We start from the raw sequence: 21964 nt of genomic DNA on the forward strand, positions 1-21964 counted from the left end.
AAAGGTCAATTCACCAAGAGATGTGAGCAAACTAAATGTGCTCTTAACAGAACTTCAAAATACATATGGCAAATACAACAGAACTACAAAGAGAAAGGTGAGGAGTTTACAATTACAGTTGGAAATTCAAATTCTGATCTCTCAACAATTATCAGAATAAGTGGAAAGAAAACCAGGAAAGGCATAGAAAATCTGAATAATGCTGTCAAACAACTTAATTTGTATTTACAGAACATTCTGCCAGACAAGAACTGAACATTAAAAAATGCTGAGAAGATCTAACAAAAATAGACACTGTGGTTCTAAAAAGTCAGGAAGATATCAAGTCTCCACAAACTGATCCAAAGACTGAATGTAACCGCAATCAAAATTCCAGCAGGATTTTGTAGAAATTGACATGCTGGTTCCAAAATTCATACAGAAACACGAAGGATCCAGATTAGATAAAACAACTTTGACAAATAAGTAGAAAAACTAATACTACCTGATTTCAAGATTATAATGCTACAGTACTCAACACAGAACTGTCCAGCTATAAACCACACCTATAATAACACTTCATTTTTTTTAAACAAAGGTACAACAAATGATGCTGGAACAAGCACTGTCTTTATGCACAAAGAATATTAACCCATACCTCACACCATATACAAAAACTGAATAAAAGTGGATCAGAGATATAAGTTTAAATCAAATCAAGAAAAGTTCTAAAAAAAAAAAAGGAGAAAAATATTTGTGACTTTAGGCAAGAATTTCTGAGAAATCACACCAAAAACATAATGTGTGAAAGAACAAACTGATAAACTAGACTCTGTCAAAATTAACATCTTTTGCTGTTTGAAAGACATAGTTAAGAGAATAAAGTCACAGATGGAAAGAAAACATTTATGAAGCATATACTGAATAAAGGACTTGTATTTATAATGCTCAAAATAAGGAAACTCAAAACTCAAAATTGAAACAACCCAATAAACAAGTTAAACATCTGAATAGCTATGTCACCAGAGAAGAAATACAGATGACAGAAAGGAAGCTCAATACCATCAGACAATAACGAAATGCAAATTACAACCACAGTGAGATACCCTCCTCCGGTGAGAAAGACTAAAATCAAAAAGACTGACCTCACCCAGCAACCGCAGGGATGTGTGAAGAAACTCCGACTTCCCTTGCTGCCAGCGAGATCCTCACATGCTGCCAACACCAACACAGCATGTACGTCCAGACTGGTAGTATATTAAAAGTACAAACACACACCGACCACGCAGAACCATTTCGGCCCTAGGCACTGGCCCTTAGTAACTGAAAGCATACATCCCTACGAAGGCTTGTACATATCCTGTTCCCAGCAGCTCTATTCATAACAGCCAAAACTGAAAATAAGCTAGATGCCTATCCATGCGTGAGGAGACAGACTGTGGCATACCCGTAAGATGCAATACCATTCAGCAATGGGAAGAAATTAGTATTTCAAGAGAAAGAAGTCAGGCAAATAAAAGATCACACAATGTATGATAATCACACAAAATTCTAGAAAATGAAAACTAATGTATTGTGACAAGAAGTAGTTTGGTGGTTTCATAACAAAATTTCAGCGGGGACGGGGGGGAGTGGATATGTTCTTTATTTTGACTGTGGCTATGATTTCATGGATGTATATATGTCAAAAGACATAGTGTCATGTGTATATATCAAAACATTTAGTACCAAATTGTATGCTAAAACATATGGTTAATTGTATGTAAACCATACCTCCTTAAAGCTTTACAAGTACACAGGAAAGCTTTATAATTTGTTAAAGGCATTTGAAAAGAAGAAAAATTACAGCTAGCACCAATTAGGAACTAACAAGTGCTAATCTTTACAATGTGCCAGCTACTGTTACAGGCAGTTTACACGTCTGTCCTAGTCAGTTCTCACGACTCTATGAGCATTATTATTAGCTTCGTTTTACAAAAGCAGCAGTGGGAAAGGGAAAAATAATCTGCTTAAAGACATACGATTTGACTCCAGCCCAGAGCACCTCACTGGGAAGGTCCCGCGGTGAGTGCCTACTGTGCTTCACAGGTGGGGAAAAGCTAAGCCGATAGGTGCGTGTGATTTCTATAAGTGAAAGAAAAGGACTCTTAATTTCCAAATGAGAGTTCCTGTCATCAGGAGGCCAGGCACAGAAGTTCTCAGATGAAACACCCGTGGGCACACACCAAAACATGCCTCTAGGACTGAACAGCTCACGCCCCTTCTCACATTACAGGCACTGCAGAGTTAAAACATCAGTCACCAAATGGATGATGTGGGAAAAGAGAATTCAATTTTATTTTTAAAGGATGAGAGAAATGAACTTCCACACTTCCTAATTTACAGGGAAAACTAATTTACTGTCTTTCATTAACTTTCCACATATTTTATTTACTTACTCTGAGACAAGGGTAGTTTTATTTGTTGGTTTGTTTGTTTGGTACTGGGGATTGAACCCAGGGGCACTTAATATTCCCGGACCTTTTTATTTTTAATTTCATGACAGGGTCTTGCTAAGTTGCTTAGGGCCTCGCTAAGTTGCTGAGACTGGCTTGATACTCACGATTCTCCTGCCTCAGCCTCCTGAGCCACTGGGATTACAAGCATGCACCACGAGGCCCACCAAGGACAGGTTTTTGACATCTGCTTTCTACAGTGCTTCAAGTGATTCTTGAGACCATCTATTTAGCATGATACATAAAACAAACATTACAGACTATTAAAATGCAAATAAAGCTATCTTAATCACAGTTGGCCAAAAGGAAAGTAACATGCACCTCAAAAAATGAATATTCTTCTTTTTAAAAACACAACATGCTAGTTATTAAAAACAAGAAAAAATTAAAATGACAATAACAGACACATCAATTTGAGATTATAAAAAGCAACTGAATCAAAATCATCAATTATTTTATTATATAATTTGGACATATAAAATAATAAAGCTACTATTTACAAAGAAAACTGGCAGTTAAATAACTTATTCCTATGATATTAATGCTGCAGTATATTTTATAGACCCACTCTGAAGTTCACTGCCATCTTCAGGGGAAGAAATACATTCATTCAGTAATACTGAGTTCCGACTAATAGACCACATCCCTTGGTCTCACACACTGGGGAACAAGAGTCAATCCGTGACTCCACAAAGATTGAAAAATTGTATAGTATTACATTTATGATCTATTTTGAGCTGGTGTTTGGACAAGTTTGATGTTTAAATCAAGATTCCTTTTTATTATTCTTCTGCATGTAGCTGCCCAATTTTTCTAATATCATAATTGCTCCCCTGAAGCCCCTCTGTACCTGTCAAATATCAACTGACCACGCTCCTATGGATCTACTTCTAGATTCTGCTGTGGGGAAGAGGGACAGATCAACAGATCTACCCTTTCACTAATAATACATGAGTGTGCAGTGGCCTGACTTCTGGTGCAGTCTTTAAAGTGCCTCATCTACTAGCAGAGACATGGGCACAGCTCAGGAGTGAATGTCCAGGGGTTCACAAAACAACGCTGTAGACTTATTTTTGCTGACTCTTCTATTCATCATCTCTCTGGTGCTGTGCAGTGCTCTGGGATGCCCTGCTTTGGGGGCCCTCTGGCCAGAACACTGTGGCTATATTTACATTACTTTGTCTTGGACTTCCAATGACTATGCCAGTGCCAAAGGTCAAGGGGTGGAAAGAAAACCCACAAAGAAAAAGCAATGGGTACTTGTCTCACCCTCTTGAGATCACAGCTCTTTGGATTAAAGAAGATGGTTGCCTTCCCTTGAAATTTTTGGTGTTTTGGTTCCTCACAGCAACTGCGAACCTTCTAAGGAAAGTATTTCCCCATGCATCAAGCCTGAATTAAAGAGAGTTTTTTCTGTACCAAAGTCCATTTGTAAGTTTCAGCATGCCTTTGGACCAGGTCAGTAAATGCTAAATGAATCCCACATTTTTATTTTCAGCCCAGACTGGCATTGGTATAACGGTCTGCTTGACTAATACTACACTTAGATATTCAATGGTGAGTTTTAACCAAGAACGTGTGAAACAATCTTCCAAATCTGACTTTCTGTGTCTTGGTAGAAGGAAACTTCCTTTTCAGTTCCTGCAGTCGGAATCCCTGGAGCCATTCCTGCATTTCTCTTTTGTTTATGCTCCCATCCAATCTGTCAAGACACTCACTTTACTCCAACTTTGAGGGACACCCAGAGTCCAATTACATCCCTATGTTCACAAGAACAAGCCGTTCCCAGCCCACATCACACACAGATTCTAGCAGGAACAGGCGTCCTCCTTCTAACCTGCCCTGTTATTGCCCCCTTTTAGCACAGTGATCACAATGAAGCTTTAAAACTTTAAAGAGCATGTTGCACTTCTGTTGACAATCCACGTGCATCCCCTTCACACTGAGGTTAAAGGGACAGTACTGTAACAAACACCGCTATGATCTTTCCCTCCTCCCCACTGCTTCTTTGACAGCACCAACACTACACTCCTCCTCTGCCTCCCTACCATGGCTGTGGGGATGCAGTGAATACTCACAGCACACTCTCCCACCTAAGCCCTTTGGACTGGGTTTTATCTCTGTAGCAATGCTTTTGCCAAGATCCGTATGATTAATTTGTTGAAGGCATTTATCTTAACTCCCATATTACCTTCCCAGTGAGGCATCCCCTGAACCCTTGTTTTACGGTGTATGCCTCCACCACCGTCAGCTGCCCTCCCCTCTCTTGTTCTACAGAACTTTGCACCTCGGCCATAAAACACAACCTGCCATCTGCTGTGCCTACTGTTCCTGTGCTAGCAGGTAGGTGCACAGTGGCAGGATCTTGTTTGTTCACAGCTACCTCTCCAATGTCTACACCACTGCAGGGCTCAACAAATGTTTGCTAAGTGAATAATATGTTTGGAACATGGTGTGTGAACAAGGGGAGCAATTGCAGGACTGAGGTCAGAAGGGTGGCCAGAGAACTACATTGTAGGCTTGGCCAACTGAGACTTACAGATTCTTGTTTCATGATGCCAGACAGAACTCACACTATTTTCTCTAAACTCAAGATACACAGTTTTAAATTGTTTGATTACAGACTTTATTGAATAGGGCAGTTAAGATACTGTATGCATGTTCAAACTCTCCTACTAGGTTTCAGAAAGTCAATTCCAAGGGGCAATGGCTGAGTTCTACATATCTTTCCTCCACAGCCACTAACAAAGTGGAAAGTCAACAATTACTACCCAAACACCCTCATTAAATATAAGGAGGTGGTCACTGAATTGCAATTTAACATACAAAGAAATGAGGCTTTGCAGTGTGTATGCTTATGTTTGAGGTATATTGATCAAAACACCAAAGACTTCAGAAAGGCGAATGAGCACTAGATTTTAAGGAAGTCACCTCGGGAAGCACTACACAAGGTCCAACAATGCTGTCCATTGTTCATAACACTGGTGAAATGTGTGACGTTCTCAAGCCTCTTAAGAAAATTAGCCTTATTTTTGTTGTTATATTTTTCTTCTTCCTGAAACAGTATGACCTTCTTCATCAGATTTGGCACAGAAAGATCTTTTGCTATTTATGAAAATCAAATTCACCCTCACAGGATGAAGATGAGTCATAGCTGAGGATATTCAAAAGATAAGCTCAGATTCTGATGTAAATTCTAAGAGAATTTCAACAAAGGTTATAAACAACCCTTTCCAAAATGACTACTGTGTTCAGGACAACACACACAGGATTTAAAAATCCATCATTACTTCATAGACACACCTTAAAACAGAGTTCCTGGAAAAGATGCCAAGAGACTGCCTTACTGCTAAACAGCAAACAATGACGCACAGTGATGTCCCCAGCCCTTCCCCCTGGGGAGCAGAAAATGAGACAAAACTGGCGGAGGCTCTTTTTTTGGTTCCATGAAACCTGAGTGTGCTATACTGTGTGTGTGTGTAAGGTTTCTAAGAGAATGCTAAAATTATACCCACAGTTATTCACTACCTTAATCAAGTGACCAAAGTTATCATCACCAGAAGTGGGAGAACCTAATATTTAGTGCTATATAATAAAATACCAATACAACATAGAGCATCACCCATTTGGTAGCCTCCAGAAAACATTTTCACTTAAACCTAACTATGAGGAAATACTGAGTGAAATTCAGAATGTGCAAACTTTATGAGATAATCTGCTAAACTCAAAAGAAATTAGAACTCAGGTGGGGGAAATGTGGAGATGGTGGCTAAAGTTTAAAAAGTTCAGTTAGATAGGAGAACAGATCCAAGAGATCCATTGTACTCTGTAGTAATTACAGTTGAAATAATATATTGCATCCATAAAAATTGCCAAGAGAGATTCTAATTATTCTCATTACATACATGCACACTACAGCATATGGTGTGGCAAAATTAGCATATATCAGTGTGTGTTTATATAAATATAGTGTATTCTATACAATTTTTACTTGTCAAAAATTAAGGTGGTAGCAGAGGGGATATCTAGGCAGAAACCCTCGACTCCACAACAGCCCAGAAATAAGCAGTGAAAGAACAGCTGACCAAAGAGAAGCACAGACCCACAACAGGCATTTTCTGAGGATAAGCCCAAGCAGCCAGCAGAGAACATCAACCCAATCCTCACAAAGAGATTCACAGAGGAGCACCCACAGACACGAGCCAACATACCGTGCACCCAGATATAAGCCCACTGACCTGCAACTTGCATGCTAGAGAAGGCAGAAGTCCTACACCCCCTGACAAGCCATCCAGCACATCAACCAGAATACAGTTCTCTACCTTAGACCACTATACCCCACACATTCTGAAATGTATGTGGGGGGAACACACATTAGCTATGACAGCCCTGGATACCCAAAGTTTTTCTTCAGAAGGGCATGCAAAACTGTATCCCCTAACAGGGAGTAACCTAGATGTTAAGTTACAGACAATTAGAGATCATCTCCTCCAAGCCAACAGAAAACCAGTAGGTACCTGCACACACCAAAGACAGGAGGGGGGTTCCTCCAACTATATCAGAGGAGGGCTGGTATGATCAAAACCTCCACACCGTGGGAAACTTAGAAGTAAAGCTGTGGAGTGGTGGGAATCTTGTAAAGGTTCCAAATTCTGATAAAATCCAAATCAGGAAGACATGAATAAGTAACTCCCACTTTGGCAGGGAATATCAAAAGCAACTCTAATACCAATTTTGATCTTAGAGATATTACTTTACATATTGAATTCATAGAGTTTCCCTTATTATTCATACTGTTGCCCTTGACCCAATTGATTGTATTTCTTATCAGGTTTTAAAGCATTTACTGGAATCATTCTTTCTTTTCCTAGCTCAAGTTTATAACTGCTCCTCTTACTCCCTCCATTCCCTCCAGTACTGCCTGCAACTGTCGCAATCTCCTCCTATTTTGTTTTCTTTTTCTTATTGTATTTTTTCTATTTTTTCTTTGCCCACATTTTCTCTTCTTCCTCTTTCAAGCACTACTCCATGTCTGTAATAGTAATTTTATTACCATAATAATGAATTTAATTTAATTACTAATTAAGCAATTTGTTGCTTTAATAACTGTTCAACCTATTCAAGAACATCACAACAATTTTAATTGGATTAGAGGAACTATGGTTCAGTAAGTTTTAATTCCCCACCTCCGCCTTAAGGTTTATTGGTATATGGCTTTGCTTGGAAGTGGTTGTAGTTAATAAGGTTTAGTATCTTTTTTCAAAGTGGTGCTGATAGTGGGCACAGAAGATACATACTGAGTGGGTATATCAATACTTGGATATTCACTCATCCTGGGACACTTAAGAGAAAGAAGCACACTCAAAAATTCCGCGCCTAGAAGTAGAAGAGATAACCACCCAAGTAGATGGGGAGACATACAAACAATATGAAAAAACAAGAAAACAAACCACATTAAACAGCCCTAACACTTCAATCAATGATCTCCTGACACCACAGTGAGGAAACATTGTATGAAGAATTTAGAAAGTTCATAATTAAAGTGTTCAATGAACTAAAAGATGAAAGAAATGAGCTTAGAGAGAAAATACAGGAAGTGAAAGATCATTTCAATAAAGAGAGACTCTGAAAAACAAAACACAAATCTTGGAAATAAAAGAGTCAATAAATCAAATTAAAATTCAACTGGAAACATCCCCAACAGATTAGACCACAGAGAAGACAGACTCTTAGGCCCTGAAAACAAAGTATATAATATTGAAAATAAAACTGACAATAAAGAAAGATGTTTAGAGACCATGTACGGAATATTAAAGAAATCAGGGATAACATTTGGAGGCCAAATCTAAGAATCACTGGCGTAGTAGAAGACATTGAAATGCAAACTAAAGAAATACAAAACTTTTTTGGGGGGTAGGGAGGCATCAGTATCTGGAACTGAACTCAAGGGCACTCGACCACTGAGCCACATCTCCAGCCCAATTTTGGATTTCATATAGAGACAGGGTCTCACTAAGTTGCTTGGTACCTTACTAAGTTGCTTTCAATTTGTGATCCTCCCACCTTAGCCTCCCCAGCTGCTGGGATTACAGGCATGTGCCAGTGTACCCACCAAGAAATACAAAACTTTTTAATGAAACAATCAGAAGATTTTCCAAGAGACACTAGAACTCCAAACAGGCAAGATAAAAAAGGATCCTCTCCAAAACACACCATATTTAAAATGCATAATATAGTGAACAAAGATAGAATTTTAAAAGCCACATCAGAAAAACAGCAGGTCACATTCAGAAGTCAATTAAGACTCTCCACTGATTTCTCAGCCCCGAATCTAGAAGCCCAGAGGACTTGAAATAATATATACTCAGCCCTTAAAGATAACAGGTACCAACCAAAACTATTATCCAGCAAAACTATTCTTCAAAATTGAAATTACAATGAAAATGTTCCATGGTGATCAGAAAATGAAAGAATTCATAACCACTAAGTCAGAATTATAAAACATACCCAATGAAATATTTCATGCAGAAGAAAAATAAGTATGAGAGCCAATATATGAAAAATTCTCACTAGAATAATAACCAATTACAGAAGAATTAAGTTTAAATTAAGCATTAGAAACAACTCAAAACGGCAGGGAACAAAAAAACATCTCTCTATAATAACACTGAATGTAAATGGTCTAAGATATGCAGTCAAGAGACAGACTGGCACAAACGATTAAAAAATAAGACTCAATCACACATTTTTTTTATAAGAGACTCACATTACAACCAAAGACATTCACAGGATAAAGGTAAAACAAATGATGGGAAAAGATATACTATGCAAATGGAAACCAAAAGCAAGCAGCAGTAACTATTCTAATCTCTCACAAAGAGACTTCAAGCCAAAATTAATCAGAATAGACAAGGAAGGTCACGTCATATTAGTTTAGGGAATTATCAAACAGGATATAATGACTGCAAATGTGTACACTCATCTATGTATATAGAATAAAACTTTCTCAATATAAAGAATCAAATAGACCCCAGTACAAAAACACTGGGTGACTTCAACACACCTATCTCACCAACACAGAAGTCAACCAGACGTAAACTAAGTAAAGACTCTACAGAACTAAAAATACTACTAATTAAGTGGATCTAACAGAATCTATCGAATATTTCATCCATCAAAAACCAAATTTACTTTCTTTCTTCTCAGCTGCATATGAAACCTTCTCTAAAACAGCTCATATTTTAGGACATAAAACAAGATATTTTTTTAAAGGGGGGGCAGGGAGATAATCTCTGGTATCTTGTAAGATCATAGTGGAATGTATTAGAGCTCAATAACAAGATAAAGAGCAGAAACTATTCCAACATGGAGATTAATTAATACACTTTGAGTGAGAAATAAAATAAATCCTTAGAAACAAATAAAAATAGAGATACAACACAACAAAATCTCTGTGAAAGTATGAAGACATTTCTAAGAGGAAAGTTTATAGCACTGAGTGCCAACATTTAATAAATCAGAAAGATCCCAAAATGACAATCTAATGTTACCCCTCAAGGCTCTAGAAAAGAAGAAACTAATTTCAAAATCAATAGAAAACAGGAAATAATAAGGTCAGAGCCAAAATTAATGAAATTAAGGGAAAAACATACAAAGGACAAAGGGAACAAGGAGATGGTTCTTTGAAAAGATAACAAGATTGATAAACTAACCACAGATAACACCCAAATCAACAAAATAAGAAATGAAAAAAGAAGACATCAACACACATAATTCTGAAATCCAGAGGATCATTAGAAATCATTTTAAAGATATATACTCCAATAAACTGGAAAATCTGGAAGACCCTAACCAATGCCTAGATAAACAATTAAAGACCAATACCCCTGAAGAAAACAGATGCAAAAATCCCTAATTTAAATATTAGCAAACCTCACTCAAAAATACATTAGGAAGATAGTAGTACACCATGATCCAATGAGTTTCACTGAGGAATGCAAGTTTGGTTCAACATATCCAAATCAATACATGTAATTCACCATATAAATAGAACTAAGGGCAAGAATCATACAATCATCTCAATAGATGCAGAAAAAAGTCTTTGGCAAAATCCAGTACTTTTTCATGCTAAAAATGCTGGAGAAACTATGAACAAAAGAAACTTACCATAAAATTATAAAGGCTATCTATGACAAATCCAATCCAGAATAATACCGAATGAATAAAAACCAAAAGCATTTCTTCTAAAATCAAGAACAAGGCAAGGATGTGCACTCTCACCACTCCAATTCAATTTAGTTCCTTGAAACCCTAACTAGGACAATCAGGCAAAAAGGAAATTAATGGGATTATAAATAGGAAAGAAGTTAAATTAAATCAACAGCTTTCCTATACTCAAATAATGAGCCAACTGAGACAGAAATCAGGAAAACTATCCCATTCACAATAACCTCAAAAAATAAAATATTTAAGAATAAATCTAATCAAGGAGGTAAAAAACCCCTATAATGAAAACTACAGAACACTAAAGAAAGAAACTGAAAAAGAAAATGGAAAGACCTCCCATATTCTTGGACAGGCAGAATTAATATTGTCTATAAATGGCCATACTACAAAAAGCAATATGTAGATTTAATGCAATCCCCATCAAAACACGACATTCTTCACAGAACTAGGAAAGAAAGTTCTTAAAAGTTCATTTAAGAAGAAAAAAAAAAAGACCCTCAAAACCAATGAAATACTGAGCAAGAGTAATGCTAGAGTCATCACAATACTTGATCTCAAATTATACTATAGAACTACAGTAACAAAAATGCATGTTATTGGCATCAAAACAGACATGAAGACGAAATAGAATAGAATAGAATAGAATAGAACAGAACAGAATAGAATACACAGAGACAAACCCAAACAAGGACAGTCATCTGATACTCAAGTCTTTCTAACAAATAGTGCTAGGAAAACTGGATATCCATACAAAGAAGAATCCTTTTTGCCGTGCACAAAACTCAACTCAAAGTGGGTCAAAACAGTACTTAGACCAAAAATTTTACATATGCTAGAAGAAAACATAGGTTCAACACTCTGACATAATGGCACCAGTACCTAAATTCCTTAGTAGGATTCCTAAATCTCAAATAATAAAACCAAGAATCATAAGTGGGACGGCATCAAATTAAAAACATTCTGCAAGGCAAAGGAAATAATTGAGCATGAAGACAAGAGAGCTTACAGAATGAGAGAAAAATCTGCCAGCTACTCCAGACAGGGGATCAATTAATCCAGGATATATAAAGAACTCAAAAAGTCTAAAACCAAAAAAACAAATAACCCATTGAATAAATGGGCAAAAGAACTAAACACATGTCTCAAAAGAAGAAATAAGAGTTGGGCATGGTGGTGTACACCTGTAATCCCAGTGGCTCAGGAGGCTTAGGCAGGAGGATGAATTCAAAGCCAGCCTAAGCAAATCAGTGAGGCCCTAAGGAACTCAGTGAGATCCTGTCTCTAAATAAAATATATTTTTAAAAAAGAAGAAATAAAAATGGTTAACAAAGATATGAGAAAATATTCGATATCCCTAAATATCAGGGAAATGCAAATCAAAACTATGTTAAGATTTCAAGCGCCAGGCACGGGGCACATGTATACCTGTAATCCCAGCAGGTGGGGAGGCTAAAGCAGAAGGATGGCGGGATCAAAGCCAGCCCCAGTAAGAGCTATGTACTAAACAACTCAGAGAGATCCTGTCTCTAAATCAAATATAAAATAGGGCTGGGGATATGGCTCAATGGTCAAGTGCCCGAGTTCAATTCTGGTACCCCTGTCCCACCAAAAAAAGATTTCATCTCACTCCAATTACAATGACAATCATAAAAAATACAAATAATTAAAAAATGCTGGCAAGAACGTGGGGATAAAGGTGTTTCTCATACATTGTTGGTGGGACTACACAAGCACTTTGGAAAGAAGTATGAAGATTCCTCAAAAGACTAGGAATAGAACTACCATTAAACCCACCTACCTAACTCCTTGGTATTTATTCAAAGGAACTAAAATCAGCATACTAAATTTTTTTTGGTGGTACCAGGCATTGGTCTATGTTCCCTCAACTCTTTTCAGCTTTCATGAACAGGACAACCTCAGGAAAAAGGTCAGAAAACTTTTAAAATTCTATATTTGTTAAACTCATAATTTTGATCCAATATGCATAGGTTAATATGTTTTTCTGATTACACTCTGCTTTATTCTAAGGCCAATTTACAAGGGTTAACTCTCAATTAAATAGGTTTTAAAAAAATAAGCTACAAGGCTTTTGTGTGTCTGTTTGCTTTGTGTGGGTGCACCCGTGTACTGTCTGACTCTATGTATTGCCACGTCTATATATTTGGTACAAAAAATTGACATATGAGCTCATAGATTAAAATTTTTAAAAAAATGGATCCAAATACTTTTGGTTAATATGATTTAAAAGGGTCAATTCAAATTGGGAAAATAGATAAAATGTCTTTAAAGTTACTAATGCACAGTTTTGTTTCTAGATGGTTAAACAGCTGTTAAAATGTTAATGTCTATAAAGTGTTTGATATACATCATCTCTAGGATTTTTATTCAACAACAAAAAAGATTACTAATACTATTTAATGCACTTGTCTGATACCTTGTTTTTAAAAAAAGATACATAAATTACATCTAAACCTATATGAAATGAATCATGGATGTGTTTGCTAGAGACATCTAATTGGTTTACAAAGTTAAAATGCTGACTGTTAAATATAATATCAAGTACTCTTAACTCCTTAAATTCCAGAAGGTAAAATATTTAAACAATGTTGGCGTTTTCATAAATTGGTATATTAAAAAGGAAATTTAAAATTATCTTGTGTTATTATAAAAACAAGGTTACTGTAAATTACAAAGTCCCAACAGGTATAATTCTACATAAAAGGAGTCAAGAGGTTTCAACTGTATTTCAATTAAAGTACTGTAAATAACAAATATTTCATCTTATTAAAATAGATTAATTTATCTAAATTCAAAAATTTATAAGGTTTATTTCAAGGTACAAACAAAAAAAGGATCAATGGATTAAAAATTATTAAAAAGTTCTAAATATAAAAATATATTTAATAAAAAACGTTTCCAGGTAAAAAGTCTTCATGTGATAAAATATAATTATAATACATGTAAGTAAACAATAAAAGGGTCTAATTAAGTAATATAAAGGTCTATAAATAAAAGACAAATATTAAAAGGTTTATATGTAACTAAGTTGGTTATATATGTAACATAGTTAAAACTATTCAAGGTTGTTCCCTAAAGACAAATAATAATGTACTGATATATTTATATGTTAAAATAATAAAAACTTCTAAAAATATTAGTTACATTGTGCCTGTTAAGTTTTATCCCCTAGAACAAGTAATCTTGGAGAAATTAAGGTTTGTACATCTGTGGCTAAACAGTAACTGTTATTTTAAAGTATTGTCCTACATTACAGAGTCTAGATTTTCCTTGAAAAGCTAACCTTGGTTAATATAAAAACATCAATAAAAATGTGGTAAATATGTTCATATCTTTCAGGTATACAAGTCTTTAAGGTAAAAAAGGTTTAAAGAAACATTTTATCAAGCTGGTATTCTCCAAACTAAAATTGTCTGTAATGGTAATTTAAACTTATAAAGATAATAAATTTTATTGGAGATTTATTTATATCATTTGATGTTTTGTAACCAAATCTTATGTTACCTTTTACAATAAGATACAAAAATTTAAAGATTTTTAAAAAGTAAGAGAGCCTAATTTTTTAAAGATTAATAATTTAAAACATTTTGCCACTTTTCCACCTGGAAAAAAATGTTAAGGGCTCTCAGCCTTTCCTTAATTAATGTTTCAGATGTATGTCATATTGTACTACTAAAATTCATACAGAGTCAGAAAACAATATATGTAAATTTTATAAAATTATATCTAAAAAGAGAGACAAAGATCAACTTTAAAACTAAAACATTTTACCTAAGATTGTGAAGAACCCTGCCTTACCTGAGATAAGGCTCTGCCTCCCACCTTACAGCATGTCAAAGTAGGCCACGTTTCAGTTAATTTAAAGTTATATTCAAAAATTAACTTTATTGGAGAAATTACTGTGATCTCAAATAAAAAATATAATGTATAACTCAGCCAAGGCTCAAAATTATATACAAGCTAAATATGTTTTTACTATTGTTAATTTCACTTTGTATTTTCATTATAACTAAAAAAAAATGTGACCACTACACTTAGAGCAACCAAGAGACCTTTACTGTGACAGTGTCTGATTAACACAAAAGAGAGAGAAAGAGAGAGAGAGAGAGAGAGAGAGAGAGAGAGAGAGAGAGAGAGAGAGAGAGAAAGAGAAGGAAAGAGAGAAAGGAAAGAAAAAGTGAGAGGGAGAATGAGAAACAGGGAAAGTGAGAGAAAAAGGAGAGAGCAAGAGAGGAGGACCTGGCAAAAGAGAGTTTTTATAGCCAAAATCTAATGGAGTCTCTGGGTCTGCAAGCTGCCTTGTTGGCATAGAATGATTGGATCATACAGTAGATGCTAAGGTTTCATCTTCTCCTTCAGGCAGATCTTCAGCATTACATAAATTAATAAATAAAATAAGGATATTGTGTTATGTAAAAATTAACTGTAAAAGTTAAAGCCCAGCATTCTTACTTTAAAACGGGTAAAACTAACTTGCTGGATGTTTAAGGCCAAATTTAAATATTAAGTTTAAAATAAAGGGGCCAAAGAAACCAATATTTGACTCTTGCCCTCTAAGTCAGCCTGAACCCAGGACAGGGGAAAAGCTTTGCAACTCTGGACCACATAACCTCCCAATAAGGGAGATTAATGAGACCTCTGAAGAACAGAAAGCCAATGAGTGTCCATGCTGCAAACCAGGAGGGTCATTTAAAAAGGAGACATGTCTGATGCTTCCAAGGGAAGCCATCTGGTCAGCAAGACCTTGACCCATCCTAATGCAGATGACACTAACAGAGCAAAAGTGGGGCTCACAAGTTCCCCAAAAAATGTCCTCCAAGGAAACTCAGCTGACTCTTACCAATAGATAGGAACAAGGTCAGTTTGACCAGCTTGGTCTTAAACACCTAGCAAAAACAGTTAAAACCAAAGCACAGCCATTCCTGGACATTTAAAAACAAACAACAGTTATTTTAATGTAACTTAAAATGTACACTAGTGTTAGCATCCCCCAAAATAAGAAAGACTGGAGACAACAGAAGAGAAATTCTTAGGCAAAAATGCCTGATAACTACCAATAAACATTGCCAGAAGTTTTTAGTCAGTTTAAGGCCTACAGATCTTCCTAACCTCCTACACAGGAAGATATAATCAGTGTTTATTAATATAATTATCTAATCCTAAGTAACAAAGGATCTTTACTGAACACAGAGGTTATGCCAAAAAGGTATTTTTACAAAAATCAGATGACATTAACAATAATTTAACTAAATGTTATGTCTACATTCCTGATAATTCTGACAACGTTAAAAAAAAAGTGCCTTATTGGGCTTTGTTAGGCCTTGTTATGGGGACAATTTCTCAGGTCTTCTGCCTCCTGGTAAACAATTATTAATTTCTGTCATTTTCAAGATATTCATGGACAGGTTCCAGATGCTACAACTGCTATTTTGTATTAACCTTACTTCAGCACTCATGTCTTTTTGTTTCTCTCATTGAAGTGCCTACCCCAGGTGACTTTACATCCTGTTGCTCCTGAGCCAGATTTTTACCATGGACTTCTTGACCCATTCAGTTTCTAAAATGGGACTCCAAACTGCTCATCCACTGCACATTGCCCCTTTTCAGCTGGAAGTAGCAAGAACGGTCATCGCCCTTTTCCCTTACAGCAGTAGGAGGTCCCTAATATTAGAGAAAAAAATTATGGTCAACACAGATGTTTGCCAATATGTCTAGCTCAGGAAGATGTACCTGGGAAACTGCTCCCAAGATCACCCTGAGTGATCTTCCATAAAGAGACACTCGCTTCCACAACCCAACTTATAAGTGGGACAACTTCCCATTCACCAAAAATTGTGCTTCCCAGGTCCCACTTTGAACTCCTTGCCTAAATCTCCAACCTGTCAATAACTCTGAACTATGTAACCTACTATTTTGATGGAGTAAAGGGAAAAAAACACCTGAACTTATTAAAAGGCCAGGCCCCACTGATTTATCAACATAGACTGGCTGCCCCCATTTTAGTTCCCCTCCTGGCTGGTTTGGGAAGTCCCTCAGCTGTCAAATAGATATAGATTTAGGAAAACTAGAAAGGTCAATCTCCAAACTAGAGGTTTCACTAGACTCTCTGACAAAAATAGTCTTACAGAACAGATGAGGTCTAGATGGTCTCTTTATGAAACAAGGAGGACTTTGTATGGCTCCAGGAGAAACTTGTTTCTCTGCAAACCATTCTGGGATAATAAAGGACAGTTTGGTGCTTGTGAGAAACAGGTTAAAGATAAGAGAGAAAACACTAGAAACTTCAGGCAATTGGTTCTAAAACCTATTCTCATGGTCCCCTTAGTTGACTACCATCATTTCAGCCATAGTTGGGTCCCTAGTCCTTCTCCTGATTGGTATTACTGTAGGACCCTGCCTCTAAAAAAAACCTCCTAAACCATATACACAAGAATGTAGGTGAGGTCGAAGTTATGGTCTTACGAGCCCAGTACAGTCCCTTAGACACATAAAGATGGGAAAAAAAAAAAACACCAAAACAACAACTGAGGCCTAATGATGTGCAAGATTGACATCAAACCTACTAAAACCAGTGGGGAATGTGATAGTAGGAGCAAATGTGACTCCATTTTGTTTTATGACTTCATCCTGTAAAACAACCATGCCAAGTAGAAGAGTCATGACTGAAGCTAGATGTTCTTTTCCTTTTGCTATAGAAACCTTTAGATGGGGTAGACAGAGAAGATGGGAGGGGAGGGGAGGGGAGGGGGGATAGTAGAGGATAGGAAGGGCAGCAGAATACAATAGACACTAGTATGGCAGTGTGTACAAAAGTGGATGTGGAATTGATGTGAATCTGCAATCTGTATACAGGGTAAAAATGAGAGTTCATAATCTGCTTGAATCAAATGTATGAAATATGATATGTCAAGAGGTTTGTAATGTTTTGAACAACTAATAATAAAAAAAAGAAAAGAAACCTTTAAGAACACAAAACTATCTAATGGGGTTTTGTTTCTGTAACTAGGGTAACGGGGCTCTGTTTCTGTAACTGGGGTGACTGAACTAACTGTGATTGGTTAGGCTTCCCTCCGCTTGACTGCACTGTCCCGCTTTTGTAACCTGGCTTGCTTGCATTGGCTAGACCCCCTGAACATCCCTTTTGCGGTTTTCAGGCTTATAAGGAGTGCCCTTGCAATTGTGCGGGGCTGATCAGGGGAACAGCTTTATGTTCTGGTCAGCCGCCACCAGTGTGCTTCAATAAAGGCTTGATTCAATTATACATGAGTGGTCTGGAAGTCAGTTTATGAAACCCTGTGATGAAGCTTTAACTCTAACAGTACAATGAACCAAAATGCATTCTACTGTCATATAATACACACACACACACACACACACACACACACACACATATATATATATATATACACATATATATATATATATAATTAAAATAAATAAATTTTTTAAAAAAGAAAAAGAGAATCAGCTATTTCAGTGGTGGGGGGGGGCGCGGGGCAGGGCACGGTACCAGGAATTGAACTCAGGGGCACTCGACCACTGGGCCACATACCCAGCCCTTTTTTGTATTTTATTTAGAGACAGAGACTCACTGAGTTGCTTAGTGCCTCCCATTGCAGAGGCTGGCTCTGAACTCACAATCCTCCTACCTCAGCCTCCCGAGTCACTGGGATAACAGACATGTGCCATTGTGCCCAGCCAGAATCAGCTATTATAAATAAATGGGAAAATATTAAAGCACTATAATTTTTATGATAAAATTTATTTAATAAAAATTAGAAAAATAATCCCATTCATGAGAAAACATAAGAACAAATTCATTCAAATCTACCAAAAAAAAAGTATTCTAATTAATGGGTCCACTTGAAAAGAATGCTGAAGAACTTAAGTACACTGGGAGAAATTCTGATTTCTAGAACTCACAAGGCATAGCACATTGCCACTCACTCATGAGGCATTCACAACAGAAGGAAGGAAGCCAATAAAGCTCACCCTCATTTCTGAAGTACAATCCATTTTTTTTCATTATAGAAGTGTTTTAACTTTTGGTTGTTTTAATACAAAACACTTCATCTTCAAGGCATGGTAAGTATTCAAATTATCAAGTTCAGTTTCCTCCCATCCCCAATCTCTTCTACTTACTAACCCTGGTCTAAACATATTACTTTAATATCATTGAAAAATGACAGTATCAGTTTCCAAAGAGTGCTGTAACAAAAAATACCACATATTAACAACAGAAATTTATTCTCTCAGTTTTGGAGGGCAGAAATCCAAAATCAAGGTCTCCATGAGGCTGGATCCTTCTGGAGACTCTGAAGGAGAAACTGTACCATGGTGCCCTCCCCCACACTTTGGTGGCTGCAGACTATCCTTGGCATTGCCTGGCTTATGCGTGCATTATTCCCCTGTCTTCACATGATCTTCTCTTCTGCCTGTTTCTTTTCTTTCTTGTAAGGATACTTTCTCATTGAACCTTAGAGTCTCTCAGATAATACAGGATATGCTCATTTTGAGACCCTTTAATTACATCTTTAATGATCCTCTTTCCAAATAAGGTCACATTTATAGGCTCCTAGATTGCCATAGCTTGTGGGAAGGAACGAGGATGCACCATGCAAGCCACTATGTTTCTAGGATTAGTTATATCCTAATTACCCCTAAATGTTTATTTCTTAAAAGAAATTCCAAGATGTGCAATGTCACACTTTTTCTCCATTTCATTTTATTTCACAATTAGTTATCTGGTAATTTTTTTCAAATAGATTCATTCTCTTACAAACCCTTCTCTAGTGTTTTCATTAGTTACTATGGACAAGGTAGGCATGGTAGAACAGATAGATATTAAATGCTTTGGGCTTAAAAAATAGCATTTTTGTGGATGACCAAAATAGAATACTCTCGTGCATGAACTGAGTAGTCTTCAATTTCACTATAACTTAAGTTTAAATTTCTACCTACCTTATGTTTTAATTCTTTACCCTAGCCAGGACACATACTCTTTAAACATACAATTTAAACCTATTCATCTGCAGACATCTGTCATGTTCAACACTGTATTTAATTTTTACAGGGTACAGTTATTTCATCCATAACACTGATAAGCTGTCATTTACATGTGAAAGTTACCAAGGAAGGTTACTATACCATACACATCCTTAAGTGAAGACAACTGTTTCAAAGAAGGACATCATGAAATGGGAATAATCTCCAAATTCTCTAAATCACAATAGCAAAAAATTCAGACTTATAAATGATGCAAAATTTCACTGTCAATGTTGAAACGGTGCTTTTTTATATGACACTCACAAAAACAGCAGCTCATCTATGTTCTTCATGGGAACAGAAGAAACAAAACCTCTTCAGCTCCAAATTCAGGCTACCCACTAACCCCAACCTTTGTCCTGCTGTACAAAAACAAAAAAATATGGCCCAAAGCCTGGGAAGATGCTCACTTGGATCTGAAATGTTCCCTAAAGGCCCATGTATTCAAGGCCTGGCCCCAGCTTTGTTTTCTTGGCTGGTGGGGCCTGGTAGGAGGAAGCGGGGGTCACTGTGGGCATGCCATTAAAGGTGGTTTTGGAACTTAGGCCCCTTTTTCCCTCTTTGCCTTCCAGCTGCCATGTAATTTCTCACCACAGGTCCAAAAGCAATGGAACCAACCATGGACTGAAACTTCCAAAACCATGAGCCAAGGTAAACCTGTCCTCCTCCTACATGTCTACCTCAGGTATTTTGTCCCAGTGATACAAAGATGACCAACAGAGAAGCCATCTCTCCTCTTCTACTCAGGGTCTGACTGTGTGCAGGAAGCTCTCAGTTAGGGCACACACATTTAAATGCATGAATAAAAGTTTCAAAACTGGAGCTGGGGTTATGGCTCAGTGGTAGAGCACTTGCCTAGCATGTGTGAGGCACTGGGTTCAATTCTCAGCACCACATATAAATAAATGAACTAAATAAAGGCCCACCGACATCCAAAAAATACTAAAAAAAAAAAAAAAAAAAAAAGTTTCAAAACTGCCAGGTAGTCCTTTAACAAAAGAGATCCAAGCAGTGATATCAATGTAAACTGTACAATAATTGAAAACTTAAAATAACATAGAAAAGCAAAGAAAACAGCACAAAAAGAAAGTAATATCCAGTATATGACCACCATCTGCAGCTAAAAAGGAGCATATTTTGAATAGGGATTTCACTAAAAGAGCCAACAATACAGTAGTCTCCTTTGCCTTTTCCATGAACAGAATTTTGCCTTAGACACTGTAACTGGGAACACAGTAAGAATACTGAGAGACAGGAGTGAACAATTCATACCTCCACCAGGAATAATTGCCAACTTTGTTTCAACCAGGCCCATTTTTGCAGAGGAAGCTACAAAGAAAAAAGAAAATTAAGAAACATACACATCATAGCATTAAAAAACCACAACTTGAAAGAGTTAGTAAACTAAGATACATTAGAACACTGTTTACTAATTTAACTGGTGTCACTTTTTTTTAAATCACTTCAAAAGATACTTAGAGAAACAAGAAAATACTCTAAATTACTTATATATAAGGAGAGTAACACAACATTTTCTGTTAAAAACTGCTTGGCAGTGAATTCGTTTTTGATGGTAAAAGACAAGAACTGTAACTATATTATTAGAGCTAATACTACTTGAAGGCTTGGATCTCAGTAATTATTCAGGATCAGGAGAGAGACTGTGTCTGACAAGCACAAATTCTTTAGCTGCCTGAATTGTCCCCTAGATCAAACAGCTTAATATATCAGATATGGCAACTTCTCAAGACCATGTCTCTAGTTACTTTCAACAAATAGTTTTACTGTTTGACAGTTGGGAAGCATTCCTTTTTTTATGTTTGTTTTCACAAGTACCTTACAACATCTTCATCATTTCTTAATGTGCATATTCAAATGTACTTAGACTATTTTTCACATCCTCATTACAAGAGCCTGCATTCTTTCAAAATGGATTCCAGATACCTTAGCTTGTCAATTGAAAAGCAAACTGATCTCTAGCACCATAAAACAATAACTGATTTCATCATTAAAAGAATATATAGGGACTTAAAGTAGAAAGAAAGAAAACATACATAAGGACAAGCAACCACTAGTCTCAAGACACAATCCAAATTATTTAAATGAATTATACTGACTCTACTTTTAATATGCAGCCATATCAGGTGACAATGGGAGCCAAGGGAAGAATAATGCCTGCTGTCTGCTGTCTGATCAGTCCC

At 36.5% G+C, this 21964-nt stretch overlaps 1 protein-coding gene across 2 annotated transcripts in view; it reads right to left on the reverse strand.

Moving 5' to 3' along the window:
- The window catches only part of LOC144249990 (methylglutaconyl-CoA hydratase, mitochondrial), a 129770-nt gene that overhangs the window by 46051 nt on the left and 61755 nt on the right, over positions 1–21964 (reverse strand). For both annotated transcript variants that reach the window (XM_077792256.1, XM_077792255.1), the window contains one exon: positions 21036–21092. In XM_077792256.1, coding sequence (XP_077648382.1) covers positions 21036–21092 — 57 coding nt within the window. The remainder of the gene's footprint in view (positions 1–21035; positions 21093–21964) is intronic.

This window comes from Urocitellus parryii, chromosome 13, assembly GCF_045843805.1.
Source record: "Urocitellus parryii isolate mUroPar1 chromosome 13, mUroPar1.hap1, whole genome shotgun sequence".
NCBI classification, from domain to species: Eukaryota; Metazoa; Chordata; class Mammalia; order Rodentia; family Sciuridae; genus Urocitellus; species Urocitellus parryii.